Consider the following 13418-nt stretch of genomic DNA (forward strand, 5'->3'; position numbering starts at 1 on the left):
ATTCTTGGCTGTCTCTCTGTCCATCTGTCTGTCTGTATTGGTCTGGGTAACAACAACAGTATGCCTGATACACTCCCACTTAGTTTATGTTAGATCTGTCACCCCTGACTAGAGACTGAGTGCAATGTTCCAAAATGTAGTGAGTTTCCGGCTACAGACTCAGAGATGCTGGGCATGAGCTGCATGCCTAAACTGATGAGTCCTGAGGCTAAGGACTGCTCAGGTCTCAGACAACCAAGCCCTGCAACGACAGCCTGGCTAGAGAACTTCTCCTGATGTCTAAAGGCCTTAATTATAAGATATGCACTGGGCTGGCCTGGTTAAAAGTCATCCAAAGTTGCCTTAAAAGAGCTGGAGGAGAACATGTCATAGGAAAATATGGAACAGCAGAGTACACTTCAGATCAGCAATCCCACAGTTTACACCTGGCTGTACACTCCACAACACCGGAGGCTCATGCACTAATTCATTCATTCATTAATTAATTAATTAATTAATTAATTAATTAATTAATTAATTAATTAATTCATTCATTCATTCATTGGTCCGATCAGACAAGTGGTCAACACTCACATAGAACTTTACTTTGCTTTTGAACCTGTGTAATAGCACTACACTTATTATGTGACTGCATTGTAATAACAACTGTATTGTAATGGACTTGACTTACACCCTGAGGTTTCATTCAAACATTTGAAAGAGAAGCCAATTTTCTGACATTTTAAAAAGGCTGTGCAACCTTGCCAAGTGGTGTATTAGTTAGTACTGGGCTGAAACAATAATTTATCAATAATTTATAAATGTAGAGTGGTCACAGGACCAGAACTGAAAAGAATTTAAAAATAAATGAATGTTCCTAATTTGCCCTTCAATGGGAAATAAATCCGAAAATGCTGGTGATGACCACAATGAGACAGATACATACATTGCACATGTTACGGAAGGTCACTAATGACATAGTTTGCTGCACACACAATGTTTAATTAACCTGCAGTCCAGCTCTCTGTCATGTTCAGAGAAGTGTGCTGTAAGCCTTAATCTGCAGAACATTCTGGTGTAGAGAGGTCAGGCCTGAAATCTAAAATAAATTATGTGGTTTGTGATTCTCAAAGATAAATCAGAACTTAACAGCCAGGTCAGGTCAGGCCTGAAATCTAAAATAAATTATGTGGTTTGTGATTCTCAAAGATAAATCGGAACTTAACAGCCTATTTAATTAAAGAGCTATATCAGAGAAGCCTCATTCAGCTTAAAACTGTCAACAGCGTGTATAGTAAAAAGTTGTCTGTGGCACAGCAGTTTGATGATTGACACAGCAACATGACTTAGAGTGTTATTAAAAATGAACCACGTATGTCCATTAAATGAACATTAGACCGATCACTTGTACCTCCAGTACTGTACCTCCAGGATACACAATTAGATGGCAATGGAAATGTGATTAAATAACCCATGGGCAGTGTGCCCAGAGGGTAACAAATCTGTTACATTGACCTGGGGCGTATTCCATAAACGTTGCTAAAGGAAAATTCTGGCTTATTCTGACAAGTCTCGCAAGACTTATCAAAGAATCCAGGCTTATTTTGATAAATCTTGTGAAACTTGTAAAAAAATAAGCCTGGATTTTCCTTTAGCAACATTTATGGAATACCCCCCTGCATTGCAATACTTAACCATAACAACAACAACAAATTATAAACATTTTAAGTAATAGTTACATGATGAAACATATTTCTATGAAGTGTGTGGTAGTTTAGAATAATGAAATCATGGCAAATTAAATGTGTACTGCATTATGAGTAAAATGAATGACACTCATACAGTAAAGTACTGTACAGTAGGTCTACTAAGAAATGTTTGCCACGGTTATTGTATGACAGCAAGTAACACAGTGACAGCATGAGATGAATGCATCATCTAATGTTGGAATAACAGACAGTTGAAGCAGATGGCAGAATGTACAATACAATCATACTAAATACTATGATTGTTTGTCAACTAGTACTTGTGTACTTGCCTTACCTATGATTGCAGAATCAGAGTGCCTGCTGCAATGCACCTGTTACAATTGCCTGTGATCTTCTTTCTTTTCAGTAGATTAATTGGTATGCGAATGTTAAAAAGAGTGTCCTGCCACCTAGTGTTGGAAGGTGGATCAGTCATCACCATAGAGTTATATCCCTAGAGAAGGCACATGCCATAATTCCCATGTATTGCAACTAACTGGGTTAGGGTTAAGGCATCAGCCAATTGGGTTAACGCATGGTCTTCTCCTTCAATAGGTTCATCTATAGATTTAAAATGGCTTTCGGGGGTATGATACCATTTACTGGTTCTCTTATTTTCCTCTGACTGATGTGAAACACTGCAATTGTGTTTATACGTGAATGGACTCTCCAGCAGCTACTCTCCAGCATTGGATGTATGCCTGCTCAAATCACCGAAGATGAAGAAAGTTGACTACATGGTGCTCCCCATATACTGTAATCACTGTACATTTAGGACGTAGGGAGGCAACTCTATGGTAGTCACATTTATTAATTCTGAACTGCTACTGCGTGCCTACAGCCTCTGTGTCAGATTAAGCTCATTAATTACAACTCAAGGTCATTTGAATTTAAAGTATGAGTCTCAAAGTTCAACAGACTAGCTGTGATGATAAAACTGACATTATCAGCAGTTTATCACAAGAATGTTTACAACAACAATACAAAATGTACATGCATATTGTTGATTTTATTATTAGCAACACTGTGTCTTTTAAAAATCAATTCAGGGAAAAAAAGAGAAAGAGAAAGATGAAGATCTATTTAACTGACAACATGTGAGTGTATTTCAAAATGTGACCACAGGATTTTCTCAAAATGATAAAGGATGCAGGATTTGACACTCCAGCATTTGAGACAATGCTCTCTCCATGATGATCTGCAATTCCGAACACGTCTCATGCGTCACAAAACCATTAGTTTGAATGTAACACTACATTTAAACTGCTCTGCATGTGGTCCCTACGGTAGAATTGGTAAATATCTAGGGGGCGTAGATTGCAGATTATTAATTCCATATCAACCCCTAGCCCCAGCCACTCCTGTAGATCTGAAACAATTTGATTGGTATATGACAAAATTGACATCCAGCGTATAAGAGGGGAGGGAAAATGTGTCTATTGTGTCTATTGCCCAATCATCGTAGACCTCCAGGAATGGAAGGGGTGAGAGATTGATTTAGAATTCAACAAGCAATTCCAGAGGGGCATGAGATACAGGTTCTAGAGGGCATAATAGGAAAATGTTAAGGCCCCTAGGCAGGACACCAGAGCAGCACTTGAAGATTTTCCCACTGGTACAGTAATTATTATAGTCTTGACTGCAGATTTCTAGCCTGATGGTACTGAAAGTAAATCCAAATTGCTTGCCTTCCTCTAATTAGAAAACACCCTAAGTATGCTCCACTTTCAAAACAATTTTTGTCTCTTGCTTTTCCCACATGTTGATGTCTGACAACTTTATAATGCTTTGCTACTAGGGATGCACCGGTACCGATTATTCATAACACATTCGGCCAATATCAATTATATTTACCTACAATATTTGTACCCTGGCATAAATTAAAATGAATATTTTTCTGATGTTTTTCAATGAACACATATTCAATCATACAACTACAAAGTGATGGAAGAACTTTTATTATTATTTCTATAAAAAAAAGAATGATCAAAACAATGATGTAGCATATACTGTAGGTGTGTACACTTTTAAGGGCCCTGGGAATTATGGGACAGACATGGTTAAGGAAGACAGAACAAGTTAAGAAAAGATTCCGCATCACTGGATGCCAGGTTATAAATCAATAATCGGTCTGAATAATCAGATATTCTGACAATCAACGATCACCGATTGCGCACAATTTTGCCAATATCAGCCGATACCAATTGCTGAGCGATCAATCAGTGCATCCCTATTTTCTATTAGTGGATTGTCCCATGTAGTGGAGAATCTGATGTTTGATTGTAGTTACTCTGTGAGGCTTTCATACACTGTAGGTTGTGAGTGGGACTAAAATTACCGATTTTATTTTGTATTCTCTGATGTTGGCAATGTCACTTGGAAAAACATGTAACACAGATGCTCTTAGGAAAAAGAAGAAAAAAACACAGACACACACAAATAACCTACATTTTCACTTCTTCCCAATACAAAACCAAAAAGTGGGGATCTCTCAGAGAGAAAACAAACAAATGTGAAAATGTTCTTCAGTCAGTCTGTTGGCTGAGCTGTTCATATGGGTAGGTCCAGGTGGTCCCTCTCTCCTCCATCCTCCACCCTCCTCCTCTTCCCTCCTTCCCTGAGGGTCCCCAGAGATCAGTACTCCCACAGGGAGGTGATGTCGATGCTGACAGCGTCACCCTTCAGCGTGCCACCCTGGTCTCCACGTAGGTACTTGCCATTGTTGCCCTTGATGCCCACCCGCCCGTGCTCCAGAAACTGCAGGAAGAAGTCCTCAGGCTTGTCTCCGTCTGAGCACACCAGGCCATTGCTGGAGACGTACCAGAACTTTCCACTCACACCTGGCCAAGGACAACATGAGTTGGTTAAGGTTATTTTAAATCTGAGCCAAAGCTTAGCCATAAAACTTTAAGTTGGTTTACGTAGCTCAAGGTTAACAGATGAGTCCACTCACTCTTCTATCTTTTTTGACAAATGCACATGCAGGGCACACACAATGAAACACATACACAGACACACACACACACACACACACACACACACACACACACACACACACACACACTGACCTTTTATGTGGTAGGCGCCATCACTGAAGAGCAATGAGAAGATGTCATATACAGAACGGTTGGCATCCAGTGTGTTGGAGCTCTTGTGGTGACAAACAAAGCCATTTTCCCCTCTCAGGATCAACATAGGGCGGTTGATGAGTTTCATCAGGAACAGCTCATCATCACCTACAATAGAGAGACAATAAGATATGGCTTCAATGGCAACATCTTCTACACATTTGGTAATGTTTGCATTATCATCACAGACATGTACAAATACCCTCTACATCTTGATTCGAGCGACTGGATATAAGAAATATTGTTCTCAAAGTACTCACCTACAGCATCACTGACAGCTGAAAGCTGCCCGTTCTTTTTGGTGCAGACATACTTCCCATTGCTAGCCTTGAGAGCCACTCTTCGGCCAAGCCACTCAATGTCAAACATTGTGTTGGTCTCCCTTTAGTTTAAGGAGAGGGTTGGAAAACAAAGAAAGACAGAGGTGCATCATAAGAATTAAATGAAAACCCTAGGAGCTACACATACAATGTTTCTCCCCTGTGGCCAGGAGTAAAGATTGCAATTACAATGAGCATTTTTCACACTAGTCATTAGTACTAGCTAGCATCCATCACACAATTGCTAGTCAAGTGAACAGGTAATATATTTCCTACAAATAGTTTTGATTTCCATACTTTATGTAATGAGGATTCGAATGACGATTTAATAACAGTGGCTGTACTGGCCAGAAGTAATCAATATTACTATGCTATTAAATTACTTTTAGACACTTTCGCTCCATAATCCATGCAGATTTTTCAAGAACATGTTATGCTGTAGTACAGTGAAAATGACATGTGTAGCTCCTAATTTACATATATCATTATCAAGTTAAAAAACGTTTCTCACACTTCTGTGGCTGTGGACTGGATCCCTCCATGAGACACCAGTGTCCAATAGGAGCCTCCGTTGGTCCTGAACATGCACTTCTTGTTCTCCTTATCAATCTCCATTTGGAAAGTCTCCATGTCTGTCTCCACATCCTGATTGGCTGAGATGCTCACCCCTGACAAATAGAAACAAGAGAACAAAGAAGGACATTCAGAAAAGTATGCCTTTGTTCGCCAGACATAATTATAATGTTATCTCTCCTCCACACCATTTCCACATACAGGCATTTCCTAGCTAGGATACAGCATTAAGGCGACATTTAATTACAAACCTTGCTCCCTCTTCTTTATTGTTACACTGTACTGCAAGTCACCTTTACACAACCTTGGTTAAGCAGTGTGTGTACTTGTCTGCATGGAGTATAGAATGTGTAGACAGACACAGATCATGTGTAACACATCATATCACATTGACAGCAAGGTAAGCTCTCTCCCGCATGCAATGCTGACAACACTTGATAAACTCTTATCAACTAGGATAGGGTTAATGGCAAAGTAATTTTTGTCATGAATGAGCTATTTTTGACATTTTTGAAATTAGAATTTCTCCCCTAAAATGTGTCAATTTGTTGTCAGAAATCATTATATGTTGTCAGAAATGCACTCTCCTCTTCTGCACTATAATAGTTTAGGGTCTTTCATAATGTAGACCATACCAGAGTACCTGACCAAAGGTACTTGGTAAGAAAACAACATGAATAATGGCATGCTGCAGTGTGTGCTCCATTACTGGATAATGGCCTTGACAAAAAGCTATTGTTCAGCTTCAGTAATGTGCATGAGTCTGGACCACTGAGCTGAGATCCCTCTCTGGGGTGTTGGCAGACACACAAGGCGGTGTAGGTCGACCTCGTCACTGGGTTACCCCGAAGCCAGCCTGCTTTTTTACATGTCTCTCTTATCCTGTCACTTTAGATCATTCAGTGAGTCTGTATCACAGCACAAAAGAGTTTGGGATCAATGAGAAACAGGGTGTGACATTTGGAAATTAATAGCATTCAATTAATAAGTTCCATACGATAAAATCCACATTTCTATGGATTGCATGTGTGTTGCATCAAGTTCTCTCACACACGTTTCTCCTCTAAACCTACACACCACCAATACAGTTGAATCTTGTAGTAGCGTTATCTCCTTCAAGTGACACTGCATATACACTTGTGCATATTATGCATATTCAATTATTGTTATTATTATTATTATTATTATTGTTGTTGTTATTGTTATTATTATTATGATATATATCATGCATATGGATATATGTGCATACACTTCATGTGACACACCATATGGCATTTGAGACCAAATAATTGATAGGAGGAATGGACCATCTGACCAAAGGGTCTTAATGTAGGTATAGAAATTGACTTATGATGCACATTTGTCAAAAGTATATTTGAAAAGCAACGCATTAGAGAGATAACAAGTAGCCTATCACAACAATGATTCTCTGTTAATGGAAGTACATTCAGCACAATAAATAATAAACTCAAGCTCATCACTATGCCCTCCACTTGTGCTCTAAAACCAAATGAATATAATCACAGTCTGTCTGTCTGTAAACTGAATCAGTTGGAGCACGCAACACTTATATAGCAGATTGTGTCTGCTGTAGTTCAAATTAGATGCCACAGAAATATCCTTCAACCTTTCTCTTAAGCCTGTTACCACCCTAATCCTACACAACCACCCCTCCACCCATCCTGCTCATTCGCTTGCAGTAATTCTCTGAAATGCAAATCTGCACCACAGGGCCCACTAAGCAGCTTTGTGTGCCTTGTCCCTACATTTTTTTTGTAAAAGTGGCAACACGGGGCAAAAGGCTCCATTTCATAATGGCTGGGTTTCCATGTTAGAGTCCCATGCCCTTGCTGTAATATTGATCCAACAGGTGAAAAGTGACCTTCCAACTGGACTATAGTTATACTTGACTAAATCATGAATATATGTAGCCTAGGTCGACTGTGTTGCCTTAGCTATGATAGGGTAAAGCTTTTCTATAGGCTATGATATCATGCATCTTTGAAATATGAAGTCAGAACGAGTTGGAAATATGGAACCAGAACAACAAAGTTGCTCAAAATAGAACCACTGAAAATAAGATGCCTGTTGTAAAACCAGCGTTCATCCTCACAAGCCCTCACAAGCCTTTAAAGGCCTGTCTCTGTGTCACTTTCTGAAGAGCTCATCCCCAGATACGCTCTCCGCAAAGTCCTCAGCGATAACGGAGGACATGGTAACTGATCTGTCTGCCCAGTGCTTACCATTGGTCCAAATTAAGCTGCCTGATAACTGCCTATCCAGCCCGAATCAACCACTAGCTGCGACAATACAGGAACTGCACTTGCATTACAACCACTGGTTTGGGGGAAATAACTAACACTCTTGCCCCAAAGAAAAAGGTTCAAAGTCCAGTATCAGTCTAACTAATGGCTGCAACGGTGATGCTCATTAATGGCAATGAAGTGACACCTCCCCTTCGTGTCTGACCGGAGACATCTGCACTCCTTAATCTTCTACGGCTACACAGTGGAAATGACAAAGCCCATTACCATGATTACCCCTCTGAATGGATTTTAAACGACTGACTGGATGAATGATTGAAGCAGGGTAGACAAGCATGGCTCCCTCTCCGTTGTATGTTTGCCTCCCATTATACATTAGAATATACTGGAAGGAATTTCAGGTTTAACAGTTTACATGATTATAGGACCGTATGTTTTATTTCTGCATGTCTGTAGGAATGTATAACTGTATGTTTTTAGTTGTGTTTGTAAACCTCTGTTTGTGCACAATGCAGTAGGCCACAGCCACCATTCATTCTTTCCCCACTGTATTCTGCTTAGCTCATGTTGACACGTGGAGCATTTCATCAATTGTAATCACTCACTGAAATCACCTCTCTAACAGGATACCTCCTGATATCTCAAGATGATTATCTCCCCTATTGTATTATTCTCTTTACCTTGAAGATCCATTAAGGATTTCGAGTATCTATGGTTCTTATCTAAATCCATCACAATAGACAGACCCAGAAATATCCATCGACCTCTCTGCTGTATCTACTCTGACTTGGTATTCATTGGCCATCCCAAACAACACACCAGCATCCATAACTGAAAGAATGTTCCAGTCATGCCACCAGAGATCGGAAGTGAATTTTAACAGTGGACTGTAACTCATCATCTTTCTAAGGAGTACAAGAGCAAGTGGCATTACTGAGCTTGCTTTTTTCAACCTCAGGTAATTCTATTTCACTATGATTGGCTTAATCTGCGATATAACCAACTTGTGAGTGTTATCTCTAACTTTGGAAAGTATTGATCAGAATACGAAAATGAACTGTTGGAACCTTTCACATTCAATGAACAGTGGCTTCACTTATCAACTGCAGTTTTGGTTGTCCCGGATTTGTCCTTGTGTTAAATTGCAGAAAGAAACCATGTAATTACTCCACTTTTGTGAAAGAGCATATACTGTATGTAGAGTACTATAATTGTAGTTATTTGTGAGGACCCCAACAATTAAGCATGAGAACCACTCAGCACAGAGGGTCGTATCGGCCTACGCAAAATCCCATTTCTTTTCCTTTCTTCTCTCCTCCAACCTCCTCTAAGCAGGTGGCTTCACAGGAAAAGATGGTAAAACATATTTCCTAGCAACCACTGATCACCCTGAAACCCTCAAGCTCTTCTCCCACTTCTTTTGAATCTTCTCTCTTACTCTGCAATTACTTTCGATAAAATCAGCTTTATCATTCAAGATACTCCCTAGACAAAAGAACTAAAAATCACAAAACACTAACAGAGTGTTCATCATGTCAACATAGGCTGTTTACCTTGTTTGACAGAGACAAATCTTTTGTTGGCTGCCTGGAAAACTACTTGTGGATGGCTCTCCTCTAGGTCAAACAGCTCGTCCTTGCCGGGCTTGGAGCATCGGCCAGAGCGGAGTGTGCCAGTGGGGCCCATGGGAGTTAGGTACTTCCCATCATAGTCCTTGAAGGCCAGCTTGCCAGACTTGAGCTCCAGGGTGAAGTTAGTGGTAGGGATATTCTCCTTCACCAGTTTACCATCGTTACTGAGGAAGCGCCTGTCGCAGGTCTTCAGGCAGTACTTCCCCTCCTGGTAGAACAGGGTGACCAGCGAGTCCACGCCCCAGGGGATGTTGCTGTCCACCGAGATCTCCCCTTCTCTAGAGGACAGGTGGGCATAGCGCTTGCGTGTCACACTGAGCAAGCTGGCCTGTGGGTGGAGGGCTAGATGGACAGCCCACTGCTCTGGCTCCCCGATGACCTGGCCAAAGCAGGAGAGGTAGTCAGCTGAGCCTCCGAAGTAGCGCAGGTAAGGCTCAGACTGCAGGGCCCAGCGTCCATCTGACTGGGCCACGATCAGGAAGCGGCAGTCCAAGTTGGGCTGTTCTGCCCCACAGCTCACCTTGCCGTCCTTGTCGGAGGCCAGGTAACGGCCCAGGTGGCTGCGAAGGAACACCACCTGACCATCCTGATCATCCTGCTCCAGAGTCCAGATCTGCTTCTTCTTCATACTGATGGCCGACGCATTCACCTTGAAGCCAAAGGCCTCTGCCGTTAAGTAGCGGTTCTCGTGGTTGATTAAGCCAAACTGCAGCTTCAGGGCTTTGTTAATTCCGTTTGTGGACATTGTTGATCCGTCCACACACCAAGGTTTGTCGTGAGTTTTAGGATGAACCAGGGGTAGGGTAAGGGGGGGGGAAGTGTGCATAGAGTAGTAGAAAGTGAGCAAAGTATTAGATCCCCCCCTGTTCCGTCTCTCAATGTGGAAATTGGCCCCGCTTCACAATTTACCGAAATGCTCCGTTTCCCTATCCTCCTGCTCTCAGTCCTTCTGTCTCTCTTCCCCAGAGGGCTTGCACAGGCGCTTGCTCTCGCTTCCCTAATCAGTTGGGATTAAAATCAGCAGGACACAGCACCTCAATCCAACAAGCCGCTGACGTCACATAGTACCAGTGCACTAACTCCACCTCTCCCTCTTTCTCTCTCTTACCCTCTCTGTAGCCTTCCTTCTCTATCTCCCTTTCACATTTGTTTTATTTTACACTGTCTCGTCAAGCTTTTACTTTTCCATTCTCTTTCTATCAGTCACACTGACAGTCTCATTCTCATCCTCATTCCCTGCTGGCACTCTGTCACATAGGTCCGTATATACTAGTCAACCCATCCAACCTTGGGATTATCCTGGCTCTGATCTCCTGGCAAGCTGCAGCCTAATTAGAAAAAATTCAGAGAGTAAAGGTGCTCTTTGTATCTTTCTAGATTTTCCTCTCTTTCAACACCCTTTTCACAGGTTTTGTCGTAGATTGATTTGGTTGTAAAATATCAGTATTTGGTTCCTTATTTAAATAAACTTTCCTTGTGTGCTCGAGGCTACACAAAGAGATTTGAATAGCAAATAACAAGGCGTTCTTTCACTTCTTTCATTCATTTTCTTAACACTTTGGTTTGACTGAATCGATTTACTTGAGAGTATGAATTCAGTGAGATGCTGCTATTTTTCAGCAGCGAGAACATGTCATTTATTGATTAAATAATTAAAAAGCAGAACATTGTTTGTTATAAGAACAGAAATAAGAACAGAAAGTTATAAATCTGGCGGGCCAGGCTATGAAAAGAGCAGTGCCAATTTGAAGGCATCAATAGATCAACTTTCCCCACTGGGACTGTACATATTGAAAAATGTATGCACTCACTGCAATGTAAGTTGCTTTGGATAAAAGCATCAGCTGAAATGGCATATATTATAACAAAACATGACCTGTGATCGCCACAGCACACGCTGCAATCAACCTTCTAGCATTGCCTCATTCACCAAAGTTTCTGGTACGGTACTGGGCAATTTAGGTAACTTCACTCTGTTCAAGCAATGTGTGTGGCCATGTGTCAGCCCAACAACAAGGTATGTTAGCAGATACTGTAGAATGGGGCAAAGCAAAGGCTTTATGGGGTGTCCAGGCTTTACATCATAGTACAATTAACCTTGACAGAGGACACAGAGGGATTGTCAAAGGAATCCCAGACCACCAAAAGAGGTTTAACTCTTTTACTGTCTAGGGGGTAAAAGGTGAAAAGGCAGTAATTACCCAATGCTGACTACAAGCTCAACCCCCCAATGTAACAGACAGGGTTCAATTCTTCCAACATTTATGAAAACAAGAGGTAACATTTCATAACCACCATTGAATCTATGATACTGTATAATAATATCAATGTATACATTTGTATTATCTAATTAGGATACTACACTTTATTTGTGAACATATAGTTAATTGGTTGGATTGTTCCTAACACTATCCTAACTTTTCCACTTCCCACTATCCTAACCCAACTTCAATGTCACGCTTGCTTACAGTTGAATCTGTTAGACCCAGAAAGCACAATTCATTGTTTGATTAGTCAGCTACCCACAGACAGGAACATGAAACGTCAAATGTAATAATGTCAATGCAGTTCACTCCTTTCACTGTTTTAATCTGGGTGAGGGATTCCTCATGCATTCTCTATTCATTCATTTAATCTAAGAGGGTTTAATCCAGCAAATGCCCATTGTCGCTAATGGGATTTAGTCCATTAGTCATTCAGTCGAAAAGAAATGGCCAGGTGAGCCTATGATGCAGGGTCAAATATCACCAGGGGGCGCTGTAGGAGATGCCGGCCATTTAGGAGCAACGAAACCCCAATCACACTACAGAGCTGAACCGAACTGAGTGGAGCTGAACTGTAATGGGCTGGCCTGGTTATGCATCCACAACAGTTGCTGTAACTGTGTGGGAAAGGACAACGTGAGAGGTGTGGAGCCCCAACTGGCTCCCACTCTCTTCTACATGGATACCTATAGACATTCACAATTGTTTAATTGCTGGTTTCACTTTATTGCAATCCTGAATGTCTATCAGCATATCAAGGACAGAAATGATGTGTAAAAGACAGACAGGCTCTCAAAGGACTCTCAATTTTTTCTGAGTGGGGCAGTCCCACTCATATTTTTCATTTTTATTGACAATACAGTATAGATTATGACAGGAAGGATGGGTGAGAGAGAGAGGAGGGATGACATGCAGGATATGTCCCCGGCCAGAATCGAACCGGGGACCCTGCGGTTACATGGTCAACGCTTAACCCGCTACGCCACCTAAGCGCCCCCCAGAATGCTCTTCTATCTATTAATAGACCGCTTACTTGTTCTGACTTGGTGCAGTCAGAACAACCTGGAGCTTAACGCTGGTAAGACAGTGGAGATAGTTGTAGACTTCAGAAAGAACCCAGCCCCACTCACCCCCATCACCCAGCCCCACTCACCCCCATGTGACTCCCCAGTCGACATTGTGGAGTCCTGCCGCTTCCTGGGAACCATCATCTCCCAGGACCTCAAGTGGAAGCTGAACATCACTCAAGTGGGAGCTGCTCCATCACGAAAAAAGCCCAGCAGAGGATGTTCTTCCTGCGGCAGTTGAAGAAGTTCAACCTGCCAAAGACCATGATGGTGCACTTCTACACCGCTATCATCGAGTCCATCCTCACCTCCTCCATTACCATCTGGTACACTGCTGCCACTGCCAAGGACGAGGGTAGACTGCAGCGCATCATCCGCTCCGCAGAGAGGGTGATGGGCTGCAACCTGACATCACTCCAGGATCTGTATGCCTCCAGGACCCGG

At 41.7% G+C, this 13418-nt stretch overlaps 1 protein-coding gene across 1 annotated transcript; it reads right to left on the reverse strand.

The window, feature by feature from the left end:
* Positions 1–4361: 4361 nt before the first annotated feature.
* fscn2a (fascin actin-bundling protein 2a, retinal) lies at positions 4362–10388 on the reverse strand (the record flags this gene model as incomplete). The annotated part of the gene is made up of 5 exons (XM_080524775.1): positions 4362–4567; positions 4796–4963; positions 5116–5237; positions 5687–5843; positions 9566–10388. 5 exons carry the CDS (start codon positions 10386–10388, stop codon positions 4362–4364), a joined length of 1476 nt encoding a protein of 491 aa, XP_080380901.1.
* Positions 10389–13418: the final 3030 nt, after the last annotated feature.

Source organism: Nansenia antarctica, assembly GCF_963989245.1.
Source record: "Nansenia antarctica genome assembly, chromosome: 2".
Taxonomy (NCBI): Eukaryota; Metazoa; Chordata; class Actinopteri; order Argentiniformes; family Microstomatidae; genus Nansenia; species Nansenia antarctica.